At 31.1% G+C, this 12,910-nt stretch overlaps 1 protein-coding gene and 1 pseudogene across 1 annotated transcript; both read left to right on the top strand.

The window, feature by feature from the left end:
• The first annotated feature begins 675 nt into the window (after nucleotides 1–675).
• Nucleotides 676–3,990, top strand: LOC120157437 (annotated as a pseudogene).
• Nucleotides 3,991–4,710: 720 nt separating this feature from the next.
• LOC120157474 lies at nucleotides 4,711–8,200 on the top strand. The gene is made up of 3 exons (XM_039168579.1): nucleotides 4,711–4,885; nucleotides 5,527–6,174; nucleotides 8,021–8,200. Exons 2-3 carry the CDS (start codon nucleotides 5,621–5,623, stop codon nucleotides 8,082–8,084), a joined length of 618 nt encoding a protein of 205 aa, XP_039024510.1. The 5' UTR covers nucleotides 4,711–4,885; nucleotides 5,527–5,620; the 3' UTR covers nucleotides 8,085–8,200.
• Nucleotides 8,201–12,910: the final 4,710 nt, after the last annotated feature.

Raw genomic sequence — 12,910 nt, 5'->3', positions numbered from 1 at the left:
CTCCAAAACACAAATTTATCCAAACATAATCAACATTAGATGATTTCATTCTACAAATTGTAAATTAATTTACTAAACAAACGAGCTATAAACTATATATCATCACTAACTTAGAGAAAAATATACCTTTATTGAGTTGATAGTTGATAATTTGGGAGAGAAATCATTGAAAAATTATATAGAAATAAAATTATATAAAAAAATTAGAGATGAGGAAGGATGTCGTTGGATATAGGAACGGATGTCGCCGGAGAGAGTAATAGATGGAGAATGAATGAGTTGCGATTTAGGGATTTAGGTTATGAGTTGTTGCTGCTGTGTAGTTATATACCCAAAACATTTGTGTTGTAAAACTAAAACCTATTGCGAAATTAAATTCGTATTGCGAATTCAAAAATTGAGTTGCAAATTTGAAATTCAATTGCGAATTTGAAATTCAGTTGCGAATTTGAAATTCAGTGTTGCGAATTTAGAAATCACGTTGTCAATTTAACTTCTGTGTTGCGATTTACAAATTCACGTTACGAATTTAAAAATTAAATTGTAAAATTAAAGTTCGTATTATAAATTTATTGATCATTTTAACAAATACAAAAATAATTAATTAAAATAATATATTATAAGACATTTTGAGTTTAATTTCTCAAAATGAAATCATGTTTCTCTATTATTCTCCAGAAACCAGAAAGATGTAAAATTTATAGAAAAATGAAAAGGTGAAAATTCTCTCTTTTCATCGATCGCCTAAGCCAACTGAAAACCTTGTGGATCGCAGGAGAGAGGGAATCGGGAAATATGGGGAAGAAAAGGAAGTCGATAGCTACGAGCCTTGATGAGGTGGATCGGACTATGTACGCCTCGTTTTCCAGCGCCGCTAACTCCTTGTCTCACTTTATACTCAGGCCATGAATCAGCAAAAACTCTCCTTCCAAGCCGGCAAACGCCATGTCCTTGTATTTTCTCTCTTCATCTCTCCCTCCCCCACTCCTAACTAAAAATTCCTTTATTTTTGGGTTCTTTTTTATATGCATAAAAATTTAGCTCTATGAATTCTTTTTATCTGTTCTTGCATCTAGGTTTTGCGTCTTATTGCGTATCTATCTTCGAGAGGCTCAAAGTTATTCATATATTTTGTTTTTAAATTTGCTAAAACATATTATCTATGCGTATATGCTTAGGGGTTTACTGATTTGGATTAAATTTATTAGCTCCTGGTTTGCTTGTGTGTTCTGTACAGAATTTGTGCGTGCATTTTACCTTTTAACATAGTGTGGTGCATTTATTTGAAGATGAAATGATGATGTTTTAGTGTTGTGCATTTAATAGTGAAACTAAGGGGTAGAGGATGCTTGTAAGTCATGGTAAGTTAATATTGACACATATATATATATATATATATATATATATATATATATATATATATATATATATATATATATATATATATTCCAGCTCAATACACGCTAATTGCAGTATCTCAGCTGTGAAAATGCATATTGTGGGAATCAGATCATGTTTTCTTCCTTGTTGAAGGATAAGATTATAGTTCCCTCTTCCTTAGGTAGCATAAATGTGAAGCTAATGAAACTGTGATATTTCTTCCTTAGGATAAGCATATTCCTTGCTGGGGTATTGGTAAACTTTTCTAGTGTTAATGAACGTGATTGAAAATTGGAAGGGTGTACTGCCAGCCTTACAGTAGCTAATAAATCTTGGTAAAATCAACTCACTCAAATGTGCCCAGGCATGCTTTAGAATCATAATTCGAGGACTTTTGATGTCTTATAAATTTTACTCATTTCTTTGTTAAGATAGGGTATTTTCTTAGTTCACACAACGTGTAAAACGAGGACTTTTGATGTCTTGTAAATTTTACTCATTCCTTTGTTAAGAGAGAAAAGGTCTTTACTTAGTTGACACTTGACACGACATTGACTGTAACATCTACTGAATTTTAAATTTTCAGCTGTAAAATTATTCTTTGGTATCTATATGGCTGAATTCCAGCCTCTATTAGTCAACTTGATTTCGGGGGGAAATCTACCGAATTTTAAATTCAGCTTTGAAATTTTAGGACTTCTGCTAAGACATTCATCCCGACTTGGTTTCAGGATAATATTTATGAGTGGATTTGGAGACAACAAGAGGGAGGATCAAGAGTAACAACAATGGATATCCTCAGTTACCTTCAGGTTTGTTCTTCTTTGAATATTTTTAAATCTTTACTCTTTGAGTGTGCATAAGCTAATGCTGTTTTAGTCGCAATGTATCTAATGAAAATTGATACAAGTCTTCCTCTTAAGGTTGGATGACTTATCCCTTTCTCTTGATTATATTTTAATGACATTGTAAGAAATAACTCTTCCTCCTGAATATTTTAATCATATGCAGAAATGTGAATATTTCTGCATATGATTAAAATAAAACAAAAGACCTTGTATCTTATAATAAGTTTCAGTTGAGTTCCTGGGTCTTCAGAATTGGGTGAATTCATTGGTTTCTTTGTGTTTGGTTCTTAACACTTCAAATAAGATTGCCTTATACCACGTTGCTTTAGTAATTCAATCAACTTGCTCATTGAAGTCCTTGTTAGGACTTGTTTTACGATATGTCACAAGCAGCATGCTGATTTTCAATTTTTTTTTTAAACTTCGGTTGATATTGGCTGCCTAAAGGTCTCCTTTTAAAGTAAGAAGAACGCTTATAGATCAATGAGTCTCATGAAGAGCTGCCATTACAACTGCAAACACAGAACATAGGCATGCAGGGACCTTTTGATCTGTTCCTGTTCATTCTCTCCCCTTCACATCATGGTACACACGATTGTATTACCCTAAAATTTAGTAGGCAGTCTAAGTTGTCCAAGTGTCTGAAATTTACTGCACATTAAATAACAAAAAGTGTGTTACTCATATGTTTGAAACCTAAAAATTTATTTAGATTTCTTGTATTACAAATCAGTTTTGTTTAGTTCTCATATTTTGCATCAGAAAGAGTGAAAGGCTTTACACGAGAGTTTATGTTCAGTCTGCACACTAATCGACTGGATGCCAACTATCCTTAAGTGACATCATTTTCATAATGGTTAAAAGTAACGTTTGCTCTTGTAATTGGGCAATTGTTAGTTTTAAAGTCTTCTAGTGCCTTCAAAGGTTTGTGCAACCGCCAGTATGTTTGTTGCAAAGATTGCAAGGGCCGGTCCTCCTTTCTGGATATGGGAATCTTCTTATGAACATTTTAGCATGACTCATCCTTCGTGTACTTTCTGATCCATTCTTTTTGCGATAATGAATAATTATCTTCATTATATTCTGCCTGAAAATCATGCAATCTCCTTGTAGAATGAACTAGACTATGATGAAGAGCCATCAATGTCACCTAGAGCAGCAAGCCAACAGCAGCATCCCCAACCTACTATGCAGTTCATGAATTCAAGTTTCATGGTGTCTTCAGGTTCATCTGGCCAAACTGTCGGGCAGGGAACGCACCCTGGCCATTGTGATCAGCAGTCCAAGAATTTAGTTTTCTCGAATGCTTTATCAAGTCCCGTCGGTCGGAGTCTCCAGCATTATCATATTGCTCAAGAAGGTTACTGTCCCAACAGTGGTGTTCCTTCAGGAAATGGAGTGAGGAATAATGAACCTAGCTTCCTCCAAAACCAGACCAGGGATTCCAATCCTCACAGCTCCAGCGACACCTTGATGGACATGCATGCCGATAGTCCATCTCATGAATCTACTTACTGATAATGCAAGGGTACTCTTTTGAACCCCAACAACTAAAAGGTCAAGAACGGCTGTTGGTGCATCACCATATTGTTTGTGGCTGTTGCTGAAAAGAAAGCGCAACATAAAGATGGCATCAGACTAAAATAAAGCACATGACTGACTAGCCAAAACGCGTTTGAAGAAGATTAGTGTGGTGTGCTTGTGAGGTCTTAAATTTCACGGTAAAGATTTTTGTTCAATCAGAATTCAGCTACTTTCAAGGGAAAAAGAAAGTTCAAAGGGCTTTTTAAAAATCTCCAAAATTTTACTTTTATGATTTGTTGGTTTTGTTTCTGTGCATATAGACTCTGGTCCATCATTTGACACACTCGTAAAGTATGTGAAAGAAAAGAAAAAATGCTTTCTTCCTGTTATTGCTTGGTACCATGTCTGCCTACCACATTATTAAAACCAATATAATCAGGAACATGGATACGGTATCATTCCTTTATTATTATAATATGGAGAGTTAAGTTCAAGAATAATATTCTTTTAATTATTTTTGGCTCTTTTAGTTGATTCATAAAAAAACATATATTGGTTTAATTTTTATAAAAAATTACGAAAGGGCTAGTTTAATTATCGACTCAAAACAAACAAAACCAGTCTTTCAACACAATTTCCTAAAGTATCTTACTTTTATTTTGTTTTTCTTAAAAAATAATTTTGATGGGACCCATCTGCCGTGGATGTCACTATCCTTATCATCCATTTGAATGTTTGTTTTTTTCCTTCTCTTTTTCTCTACTTATCATTCATTTGGATTATTTAATAATTTTGGGTTTAATATAAAATATAAGATACAAATTTCATTGTTTATAATAATATAATAAATATGTCACTTATTACAATAGTTTAATAAATATACTATATTTGTGTTAAAAATTTTAATATACATTTAATACCTTATCTTTACAAGGATTAGCAACTAAGCGTGGAATTCGCATAAATTCGTTCCTCTTATTTTCCTTCAGCTTCTATTTTTATTTTACATTTTACCTATCCATTTCCTATTCCTCGCCGATTAGTTCTTAGGTTAGCAGAGATCAAACAGTCCGGCTCCGGCAATTTTGTCTTTAAGTTTCTTCTAGTCGTGAGATCAGTTTAATCATCTTCAGGTCAATTCTAAAACTCATTTTGTGATCTGTGTTCTTGGTTGTTTCCCGAGAAAGTGAAAGGAAAGCGAAGAAGCAATTTTTTGTGTTCTTTTGATTTTAGATGTTCATTGTCACTTCTGTTTATTACATTTTTAATGTTTTAACTTCAATCAAACAGACATCACTGTTTTGAGCTGGTTCTTGTTACATTAAAAGAAAACAGATCTTAAATCACTCTTAAATTTATTTGTTTTCTCTTAGCCATCGATGTTCTTAATCTCTTAGCCATCGATGTTCTTAATAGTTTCTTTATTGATTGTTTCTGTGAGTTGGTCGAGTGTGTAAATACAAACTCTTTTTTTCCTTTTGTTTTTGTGTTTTAAATTAATAAAATATTTATCTATTGAATTTAAATTATTTATTTAATAAATTTATGACTACTAATTGTTTGTGGTGTTAGTAAAACTTTTAATGAGGGTTGACCATGTTGATAATTATTAGTGTTTAGGGAATGCGATAGCTATCGTGTCTGCCATAACTTTTGGTTACTTAGGATAGCACCTTATTGGAAACTATAGATGGAATTTAGAGTTTGCCTGTTAAATTTGATTATTTGGGAAGTTTTGATAACTTCAATGACTGTGAAATATGGTTTGATGCAGGAGTTAGGTCTAGTTTGTTTCAATTTCTTGTAATTTGAAGGTTGTTGACAAGAAAAACAAAGGTGTTTCTGGGTGCCCTAGATGAAAAGAACTGATGTTATTGACAGTAGAAGGAGGAGGATTTTTCAGTTCTTCGGTGTCCGGGTATAGCATGGGATTGGCCCTTCTTCTCTTTGGTCAGAAGTTCGAGGACAGGCCCATGAGAGTTTCGCCATGGAATCATTACCAGCTGGACCAAGAATCTAACCCCGACCTGAATCAGCTGGCTTCCATCAAGAACCGGCTTTCCCGCGGGTGTGCCTCTTTTGTCTGCTTTGGTCGCACTTCTTCTGGACTTGATGCTCCATCGGCTTTGAAAGTTGGCCCTGTTCAACAGCAGGATGTCTTGCCAGAGCCTCTTGTTTTGGAGAAAACTAATGATCACACAACTCAACTTGATGATGGAAACAATAATGTAGGAGAGATTGCCCTTAAAAGTAGTTTGAAGAAGCCACCAATTAACTCTCCCATTCCTCTTGCGGATGTTAATGACCGTGAGAAATCAGAGGAAAAGGATGGTGATATTCCTACTCATGCAGAACGGAGAAAGGTACAGTGGACGGATGCTTGTGGCAGTGAGCTAGCTGAAATCAGGGAATTTGACCCCAGGTACAAGAAATTTCTTCTCTAAACTAAAGTTCTCTGAGTGATGCAGTAACATATTTGTTTTAAGTTTATATGCTATTGTGATATGTTTTGTTTGTATTAGATTTTGTGTATCATGAACTTAGGTAATATTGTGTCCAACAATGCTGGTAAGATTGTCACACTTTCTTCTTGTCCTGAAGCTTGTTATGTAAGGGGTTTCGAATATTGAATAGAACCTCCCATGAATCTGTGGACACTTATACCTCGTAGGTTGTAAAAGTAGCGTTATTATTTGAGTAACATGTTTCCTTGCTTAATAGAATAAAACTTTTCTGTGAGCCCTGACAACATCCATTGCAATGTGTTATGATGTAAAAAATAAAAAAGGTTGGTACAATCCTAGTCTGATACATTAGTATCCTCTATGAATGGTAAACATAGGAAAAATTGAGGTATTTCCTTCTTAGAACCGTAAAAGAACATGTAGTAAGGGCTTGAAAACTTGAAATTTGATCCGAGTTATGTGACAGCATGCCACTTAGATATGAACTTGATTTCTCTGTTGATGCTATATTTTGTCATACTTTGGGCTGATTTCTAAGTTATAAATGTATAGGGAACTTTGCCACTGTTAGCTTGGTTATGGTTCTTGATTGCTTAGATCTAATTTTAGAGTAATGTCTCTCAAGATTTGAAACCTGAGGCATGTATATGTGATCTTTTGAGGTGTTGCAAGAAGCCCATCTGTTTTGGGGCATTGTTTTTATGCTATAGAAAAATGTGATAAGGCAACAATATCAGAAGGGGATGTGATTGATATGCCTGACTCCTATTTTAGTTATTATTTGAATGAATTGAGCGGAATCATTATATGATTCCTAGTAGTGATAATATGTGTTATTACCATGAGTTATGTTAATTACCCTACGAAATCATATAGATGGAAATAAAGTTCCTTCGGACTAAAATATTTTATGAGAAATGCCAACGGTGTGGGGTTACTTCTTAATATTTCAGCTTCATTTGTAAAGAAGGTACCAGATTTATCATGTTTGTTTTTTGAGGAACTTTCCCTCATTAATTGCACTTTTATTTAGACTCTTAAGGTATGCACTAGTAAAATGTACATAGATATATTTTTGACATTAGGTTTTGGTGTTGGCACTGAAGTTAGTGTCTTGGTTTTTATGGTGCCTTGATATTCTTGTACCCAACACCTTTCTTTCTGAAGGAAACAGTAAGGCTTTGATCATACGAAGAAGCCTATTTTGTTCCTAAAAAGTGGATGGAAAATTTACGAGTGCTTACCCTAGTACATGTTTATGTGCTCACCTGTTTGATCAGCTTCAGTGAGACACCATCATGCATAGTTGAGCTGTTGAATGTGTGGTTTTGTGTTTAGATGCGTGTCAGCATGTATTTTCCTGAATGTTAATTTCGTTTTCTTATATAGCACTAGATAGATCACCATTTAGGGGTTTTTCTCCATCCTCAAAATTTTCCATGTATTCTGTCGGAAGATTTGCAAGATACGTATGCATGGTTATTTAATTATTAACCCGTTAGTTTTCCTTTCAATTTCTTATACCAAAACTGTTAAATATATCATCAGTAGTGTCCATTTGATTGATTTTGCAGTATTTCCCTATCTAGCTGTCTCTTTTCGGATGGTGAAGATCCTAGATTTCTTGTTTATTGTTATTTAGCTGTTCAAATAGCATCCTTAGTACTTCTATTTTCATTTTTTTGCGCGCTAACTCATTGCTCTTTCTGTCTGCAATCTGCATTCACTCCCCCCCACTTTTTTTATTGTCTCAAATTACCTTGGATTATACTGATGAAACTGTACCATTTTGTCCAATGTCAGTGAAACAGGTGGATCAGACGAAGATAACGGAAATGAAAGAACTTGTTCGTGTACAATTATGTAGTTTGGGGTCATTTCTCGAGTTAAATGATGCATATAGGGTAAAAGAGCTTAATCTTGTTATATTGGAAATGTTCAATTGATTTTTGGGCAAAGAAGAAGCAAATGATATTTTGTTTTCTTGATTCTACCTGGAAATGGAAGGCAACCAATAGAGAACAGCTTTCTTTATGGTCCCCTTTAGTAGGAGAAATTCTACAGAAAGAGCCTTAGTTCAAGGTAAAAAGAGAGTAAACTGCCAAAGATGTTATCAAAAGATACATCAGTTTATTACAACATTGTGCAACATTTTGAGTATATATCCAAAATGCCATTAGTTTTTATGTATACACATAAATTGTTATAAGGTTTGTAATAGTTAAATATATGCAAAAAAGTTAACATTTCGGATATCTATAAAAATGTTATAATGGGCACATCATCACATGTTTGAACACGATATGTTTAGTAAATGTATATTATTCTTTTGTAAAACCTTCATCTGTTTTGGTGTTTATATTTATCAATAACACAAGACAATAAATCTAACAACAGTTTCTCTATCTTTGTCTTCGATTTGGATGGAAAACGGAATACTCGATATTTTTTTTTTACTGAGAACACAACAATAATTGCGACCTCACACCAACTTCCGTTGGCATCTTATTTAATTGGTTGATTCCTTTGGCTTACGGATTAATACATTTATTAGTTGAGAGGAAGATCAATTTGTTTTTGCTTTTATACTCGGTTTGAGTTATTCGAGTTGACGAGTCGTATTTCACAACTCGAACTTAACTAGAATTTTTTTAGTCGAATCGAGTTTAAGAAATTTGAATCGAGTTATTCGAGTTTTTGTGCTAATTTTATTATAATTATTTATAGTATTATGGTAATTAAGGATTGATTTCAATTTTTTGACTTTCTCTAACCATATAAAAATATATATGTTTCATGTTCTTTTCAAATTATAATGTTATTTAATATATCAAATACAATCTAAAATTATATAATATATTCATAATATTATATATTTTTTATTTTGAGAGTAAAATATTGATGAGTGTATAAAAGAGACAATGAATTGATGGAAAGAAAGAATTTGCAAACAATTGCAATCAAAAGATAAAATTAAAATGCAATGTTAAGGGTCTAAATAAAAAAGAGTATATTTTTAGTTAAAAAATAAGAATTGAAGTTACATAGGTATTCTATAGTGGTATATAAGCATTTCAAATTTGATTAAAAAAACTTAAAATAGAGGAAGAATTGAAGAAATAAGTAAATTATGAAAAATTGAAGGACTAAATTGAAAAAATGAGTTATCAAAAAGAGGAATTGAAAGTACATATGTATTCTATGATGACTTAGGAGCATGTGGTTCAAATTTGGTTAAAAATAGACTTAAAATGGAGGAGGAATAGAAGGAGCGGTGAAATCAGTGATTAAATCGTAAAACTGTCAAAATATATAGTCAAGATTTTTGTTTTTCGAGTAACTCGAAATTTCAACTCGACTCGATCTCAAAAATCGGATTGATAATTCGAGTTAACTTGAATAATTCAAAATCAAAAACAATTAATTTTTCCAGTTGAGTCGAGTTTTGCTCACCCTTATACACGGTTACAGTCGAGTTAAAAATAACCATCTCATGTCATTACTTGGTATTTCAAAACTTCTAATTGTAATTGTGCTTAAATTGGTTTAAGATTTTACTCGCAAAGTTAAGATAAACCAATTAAGATTGAAAAAAAAACTATTGTTGCATCAAAGCTTATGGTCATCATACCATCGAGGAAGAGAAGAGAGGCGAGCAGCAAATTCACAGTGAAAGCTCCCGATAAGAGCACAACCTTTCGCCTAGACGAGGCTAGTCTAGAGTGGAAGCTATCCGGATAAAGTGCTGACCACGGAGTTCCTACGCTTAACCAGATTAATAGGATAATTATATATGCATTAATTATCTCTAAATAAATTAAAATAACTTAGAGATAACATCAAATTTGGCTATTCAATTTTTTAAAGATTTTTAATCAAAATTTTAAAGATTAATGGGTCATCCAATAAAATTTTAATTATATGATATCTTTTATTTAGTCTTTCGAATATGAAAAATTATAAAATACTGATCAAATTAATCCTTTTTTATGTAAGATAATATGATAATTAATATAATGATATATTCACCCACAAGCTGGTGCATGGAAGGATCCACCATGGGGCTTGGAGTTTTTTGTTATTATTTTAAATCTGAGGCTTTTCCTGAATCATCTTGTGAAATTCGAGCCCCAATGAAACCAAAAAGCTTATGATCATTTGATACCTGCGGGTTTGACATGTTCTTTTTTTCCCATCAATTTAAAATTTAATCTTAATCATGTATAAAGGAGAAGAGAAAAGAGACTACAGAAGAAAGAAAACAAATGTTTTAATCAGGGATAGAATTCATGATCTACGAAAATATAATAAAATAATTAAAGTTAAATTAAAATCTTTAAATATATTGGTTTTAAGTAATTAAAATATACAAAATAACTAAGGTTAATTTAAAAAAGTTTGGTAATATTTTTATTGAGACAATAAAATTATCTAAGACTAATTTTTAAGTTAAATTATATTAGTGACCACCTAATTATTATCCCTTTTTTATTTTGACCATCATTTTTAAATTTTGTCAATTAGGTCACTCAAGTACTATTTAAATGCAATCAATAAAATCACTTGCCGTTAATATTTAACAGAAAAGCTGGTGTGACAGTTAAAATATTTGGTATAATTACACATTTAATCAATGTTATTTATATATTCTATCAATTTAGTCCTAATTTTAATAAATTAAAATAAGTTTAACCCTCAAATATGCCAAGGTAGTTAATTGAATAGGAGTCCAATTTAATGCCAGCCAGTACAATTTTTATTTTCTCTTTATCGACTTTTATTATTTCTAATAATAAAATAAAATAAACATGCTAATGTTTTGTGACGAGAAGTCTCCATCTTCTTCTTTCTTTAGCTTAAAATGTTATATTTTACATTGATACACGTAAGAAATTCATGTGTTTAAATTATATCTTTCAATGATTTTAGGAGTTTAAATTAGATGCTTTATTTTATTTTGTAATTACTTTTAGATCATTTGTTTAAAAATATTTATTTTTTATTACTCAGCTATCCAAGTATTATAACTTTACTTTTATCTAATTCGTCGCATTGTAAGTAAAATCTAATTGTTTTGGATTAATTTTTAAGAGTTTAATTTTTTGTTTTACTTAACATAGATGTATTTTTAAAATTAAAGCGTTTGATATTTATTTATTTAGTTTTCATTTTTTTTGTAAGTTTCCTTTTCTTTTCTTTCTTTATTTTTTCCTACAAATTGAAAGAATAAGATGAATAAAGACTATTTTGACACCATTTGATTTAAGGGTTAAATTTATTTTAATTTACTAAAATTAGGACTAGTTTGATAGAATATATAAGTAACATAGACAAACTGTAATAATATCAAATATTTTAACTACCACGACAACTTTTCCATTAAATATTAACGATAAATGGCTTAATTGAATGCATTTAAATAGTTGAGTGACCTAATTGATATAATTTCAAAAATAGTGATAAATAAAAAGGGGCAATAATTAGGTAGTTATGGGTATAGTTTACCTTTTATTTTAAATAATTTACCTTTAAATTTTCAACTAATTTATAATTATATGTTGAGCCCTTTAGAATTTTAAATTTTTAACTTAAATTAATGATGCTCATCGTTATAGAATTTTTCTTTTTATTATATAAATTTTCAGATAAATACTTATTATATTTCTTAAATTTGAAAAAACATTAAGACCCCAAAAATAATATGATTTTTTATTTAATTTTTTAATTTTTTAAAGAGACTTTGGAAAAAATCTAAAATAAACTCGAAAAATTTTCAAGTTCAAACCGAGTTGTAAAATGCAACTTGAATAACTCGAATTTTTCAATAATTAGTTGATTGATTTTCAAGCTTGAGTTGAGTCCCTAGAGTATGTATCATAAATGTATATCACATATGAAAAAAATACACATGTATTGTATATGATTATAAAAAATCATTTAAATTGAAATCAAATAATATCATTATATTATAAAAAATTATAATTAAATTTAAACATAAACTAAATAATTTGAATCGACTAGAAAAAAATTCAAGTCAACTTCGAGTTGTAAAATAGGACTCGTCAACTTGAATAACTCGAAATTTTTTGAATCGACTCGCTCGAACGCTCACCCTAACTAAAAACAACTGGACGTTAACACAATGACTAATATATGATAGTCTTTGAGATTTTAGGATCATATTTTATCATACCTCGGTCAATGACTTAATGTTAAACTCAGAATAATGTCAGTTTTTTAACTGAAAAGAAAGAGTTTGGAATATAATAAATATTCAGATTATCATTTTGTAACTTTTAATAGTTGAGGAACTCAACAAAGAAATACTCTATAATCAAATGATTATTTTATAACTTTTAATAATCGAAAAACTTAATAAAGTAATAGCCTATAGTTAGAGACTATTTGTATATTCCACCCTAACTTTTCTAAAATTAAATTTTAATAATAAAATTGATATTAAACTTAAAATTCAACGATATGCCGTATAATGCAACCCTTACTCTCTCTTTTTTTTTTCTTTTTTTTTTCAATTGCCTTTTATTCTACTTTAGTGGCCTCGTATCGAAATAGACAGGTATACGTTCAAAGCCATATGTCTGTCGAAACTTGGCGATGCCTTATCCACACACCCCACTTCCACTTTTTAACACAATCTTGAGCTTGTAAGAACATTAAAAAAAATTACACAAC

The sequence above is a fragment of the Hibiscus syriacus genome, unplaced genomic scaffold, assembly GCF_006381635.1.
Source record: "Hibiscus syriacus cultivar Baekdansim isolate YM2019G1 unplaced genomic scaffold, ASM638163v2 tig00111272_pilon, whole genome shotgun sequence".
Taxonomy (NCBI): Eukaryota; Viridiplantae; Streptophyta; class Magnoliopsida; order Malvales; family Malvaceae; genus Hibiscus; species Hibiscus syriacus.
The sequence above is the reverse complement of the archived record's forward strand: the minus strand, read 5'-3'. Positions and strand labels throughout refer to the sequence as shown.

Bases quoted from the DNA above. Each gene is read 5' to 3' on its own strand.
- LOC120157474 (XM_039168579.1), top strand. From the start codon at position 5,621: ATGTTATTGACAGTAGAAGGAGGAGGATTTTTCAGTTCTTCGGTGTCC. The intron at 6,175-8,020 runs GTACAAGAAATT...GTCCAATGTCAG, and splicing joins ATCAGGGAATTTGACCCCAG to TGAAACAGGTGGATCAGACG.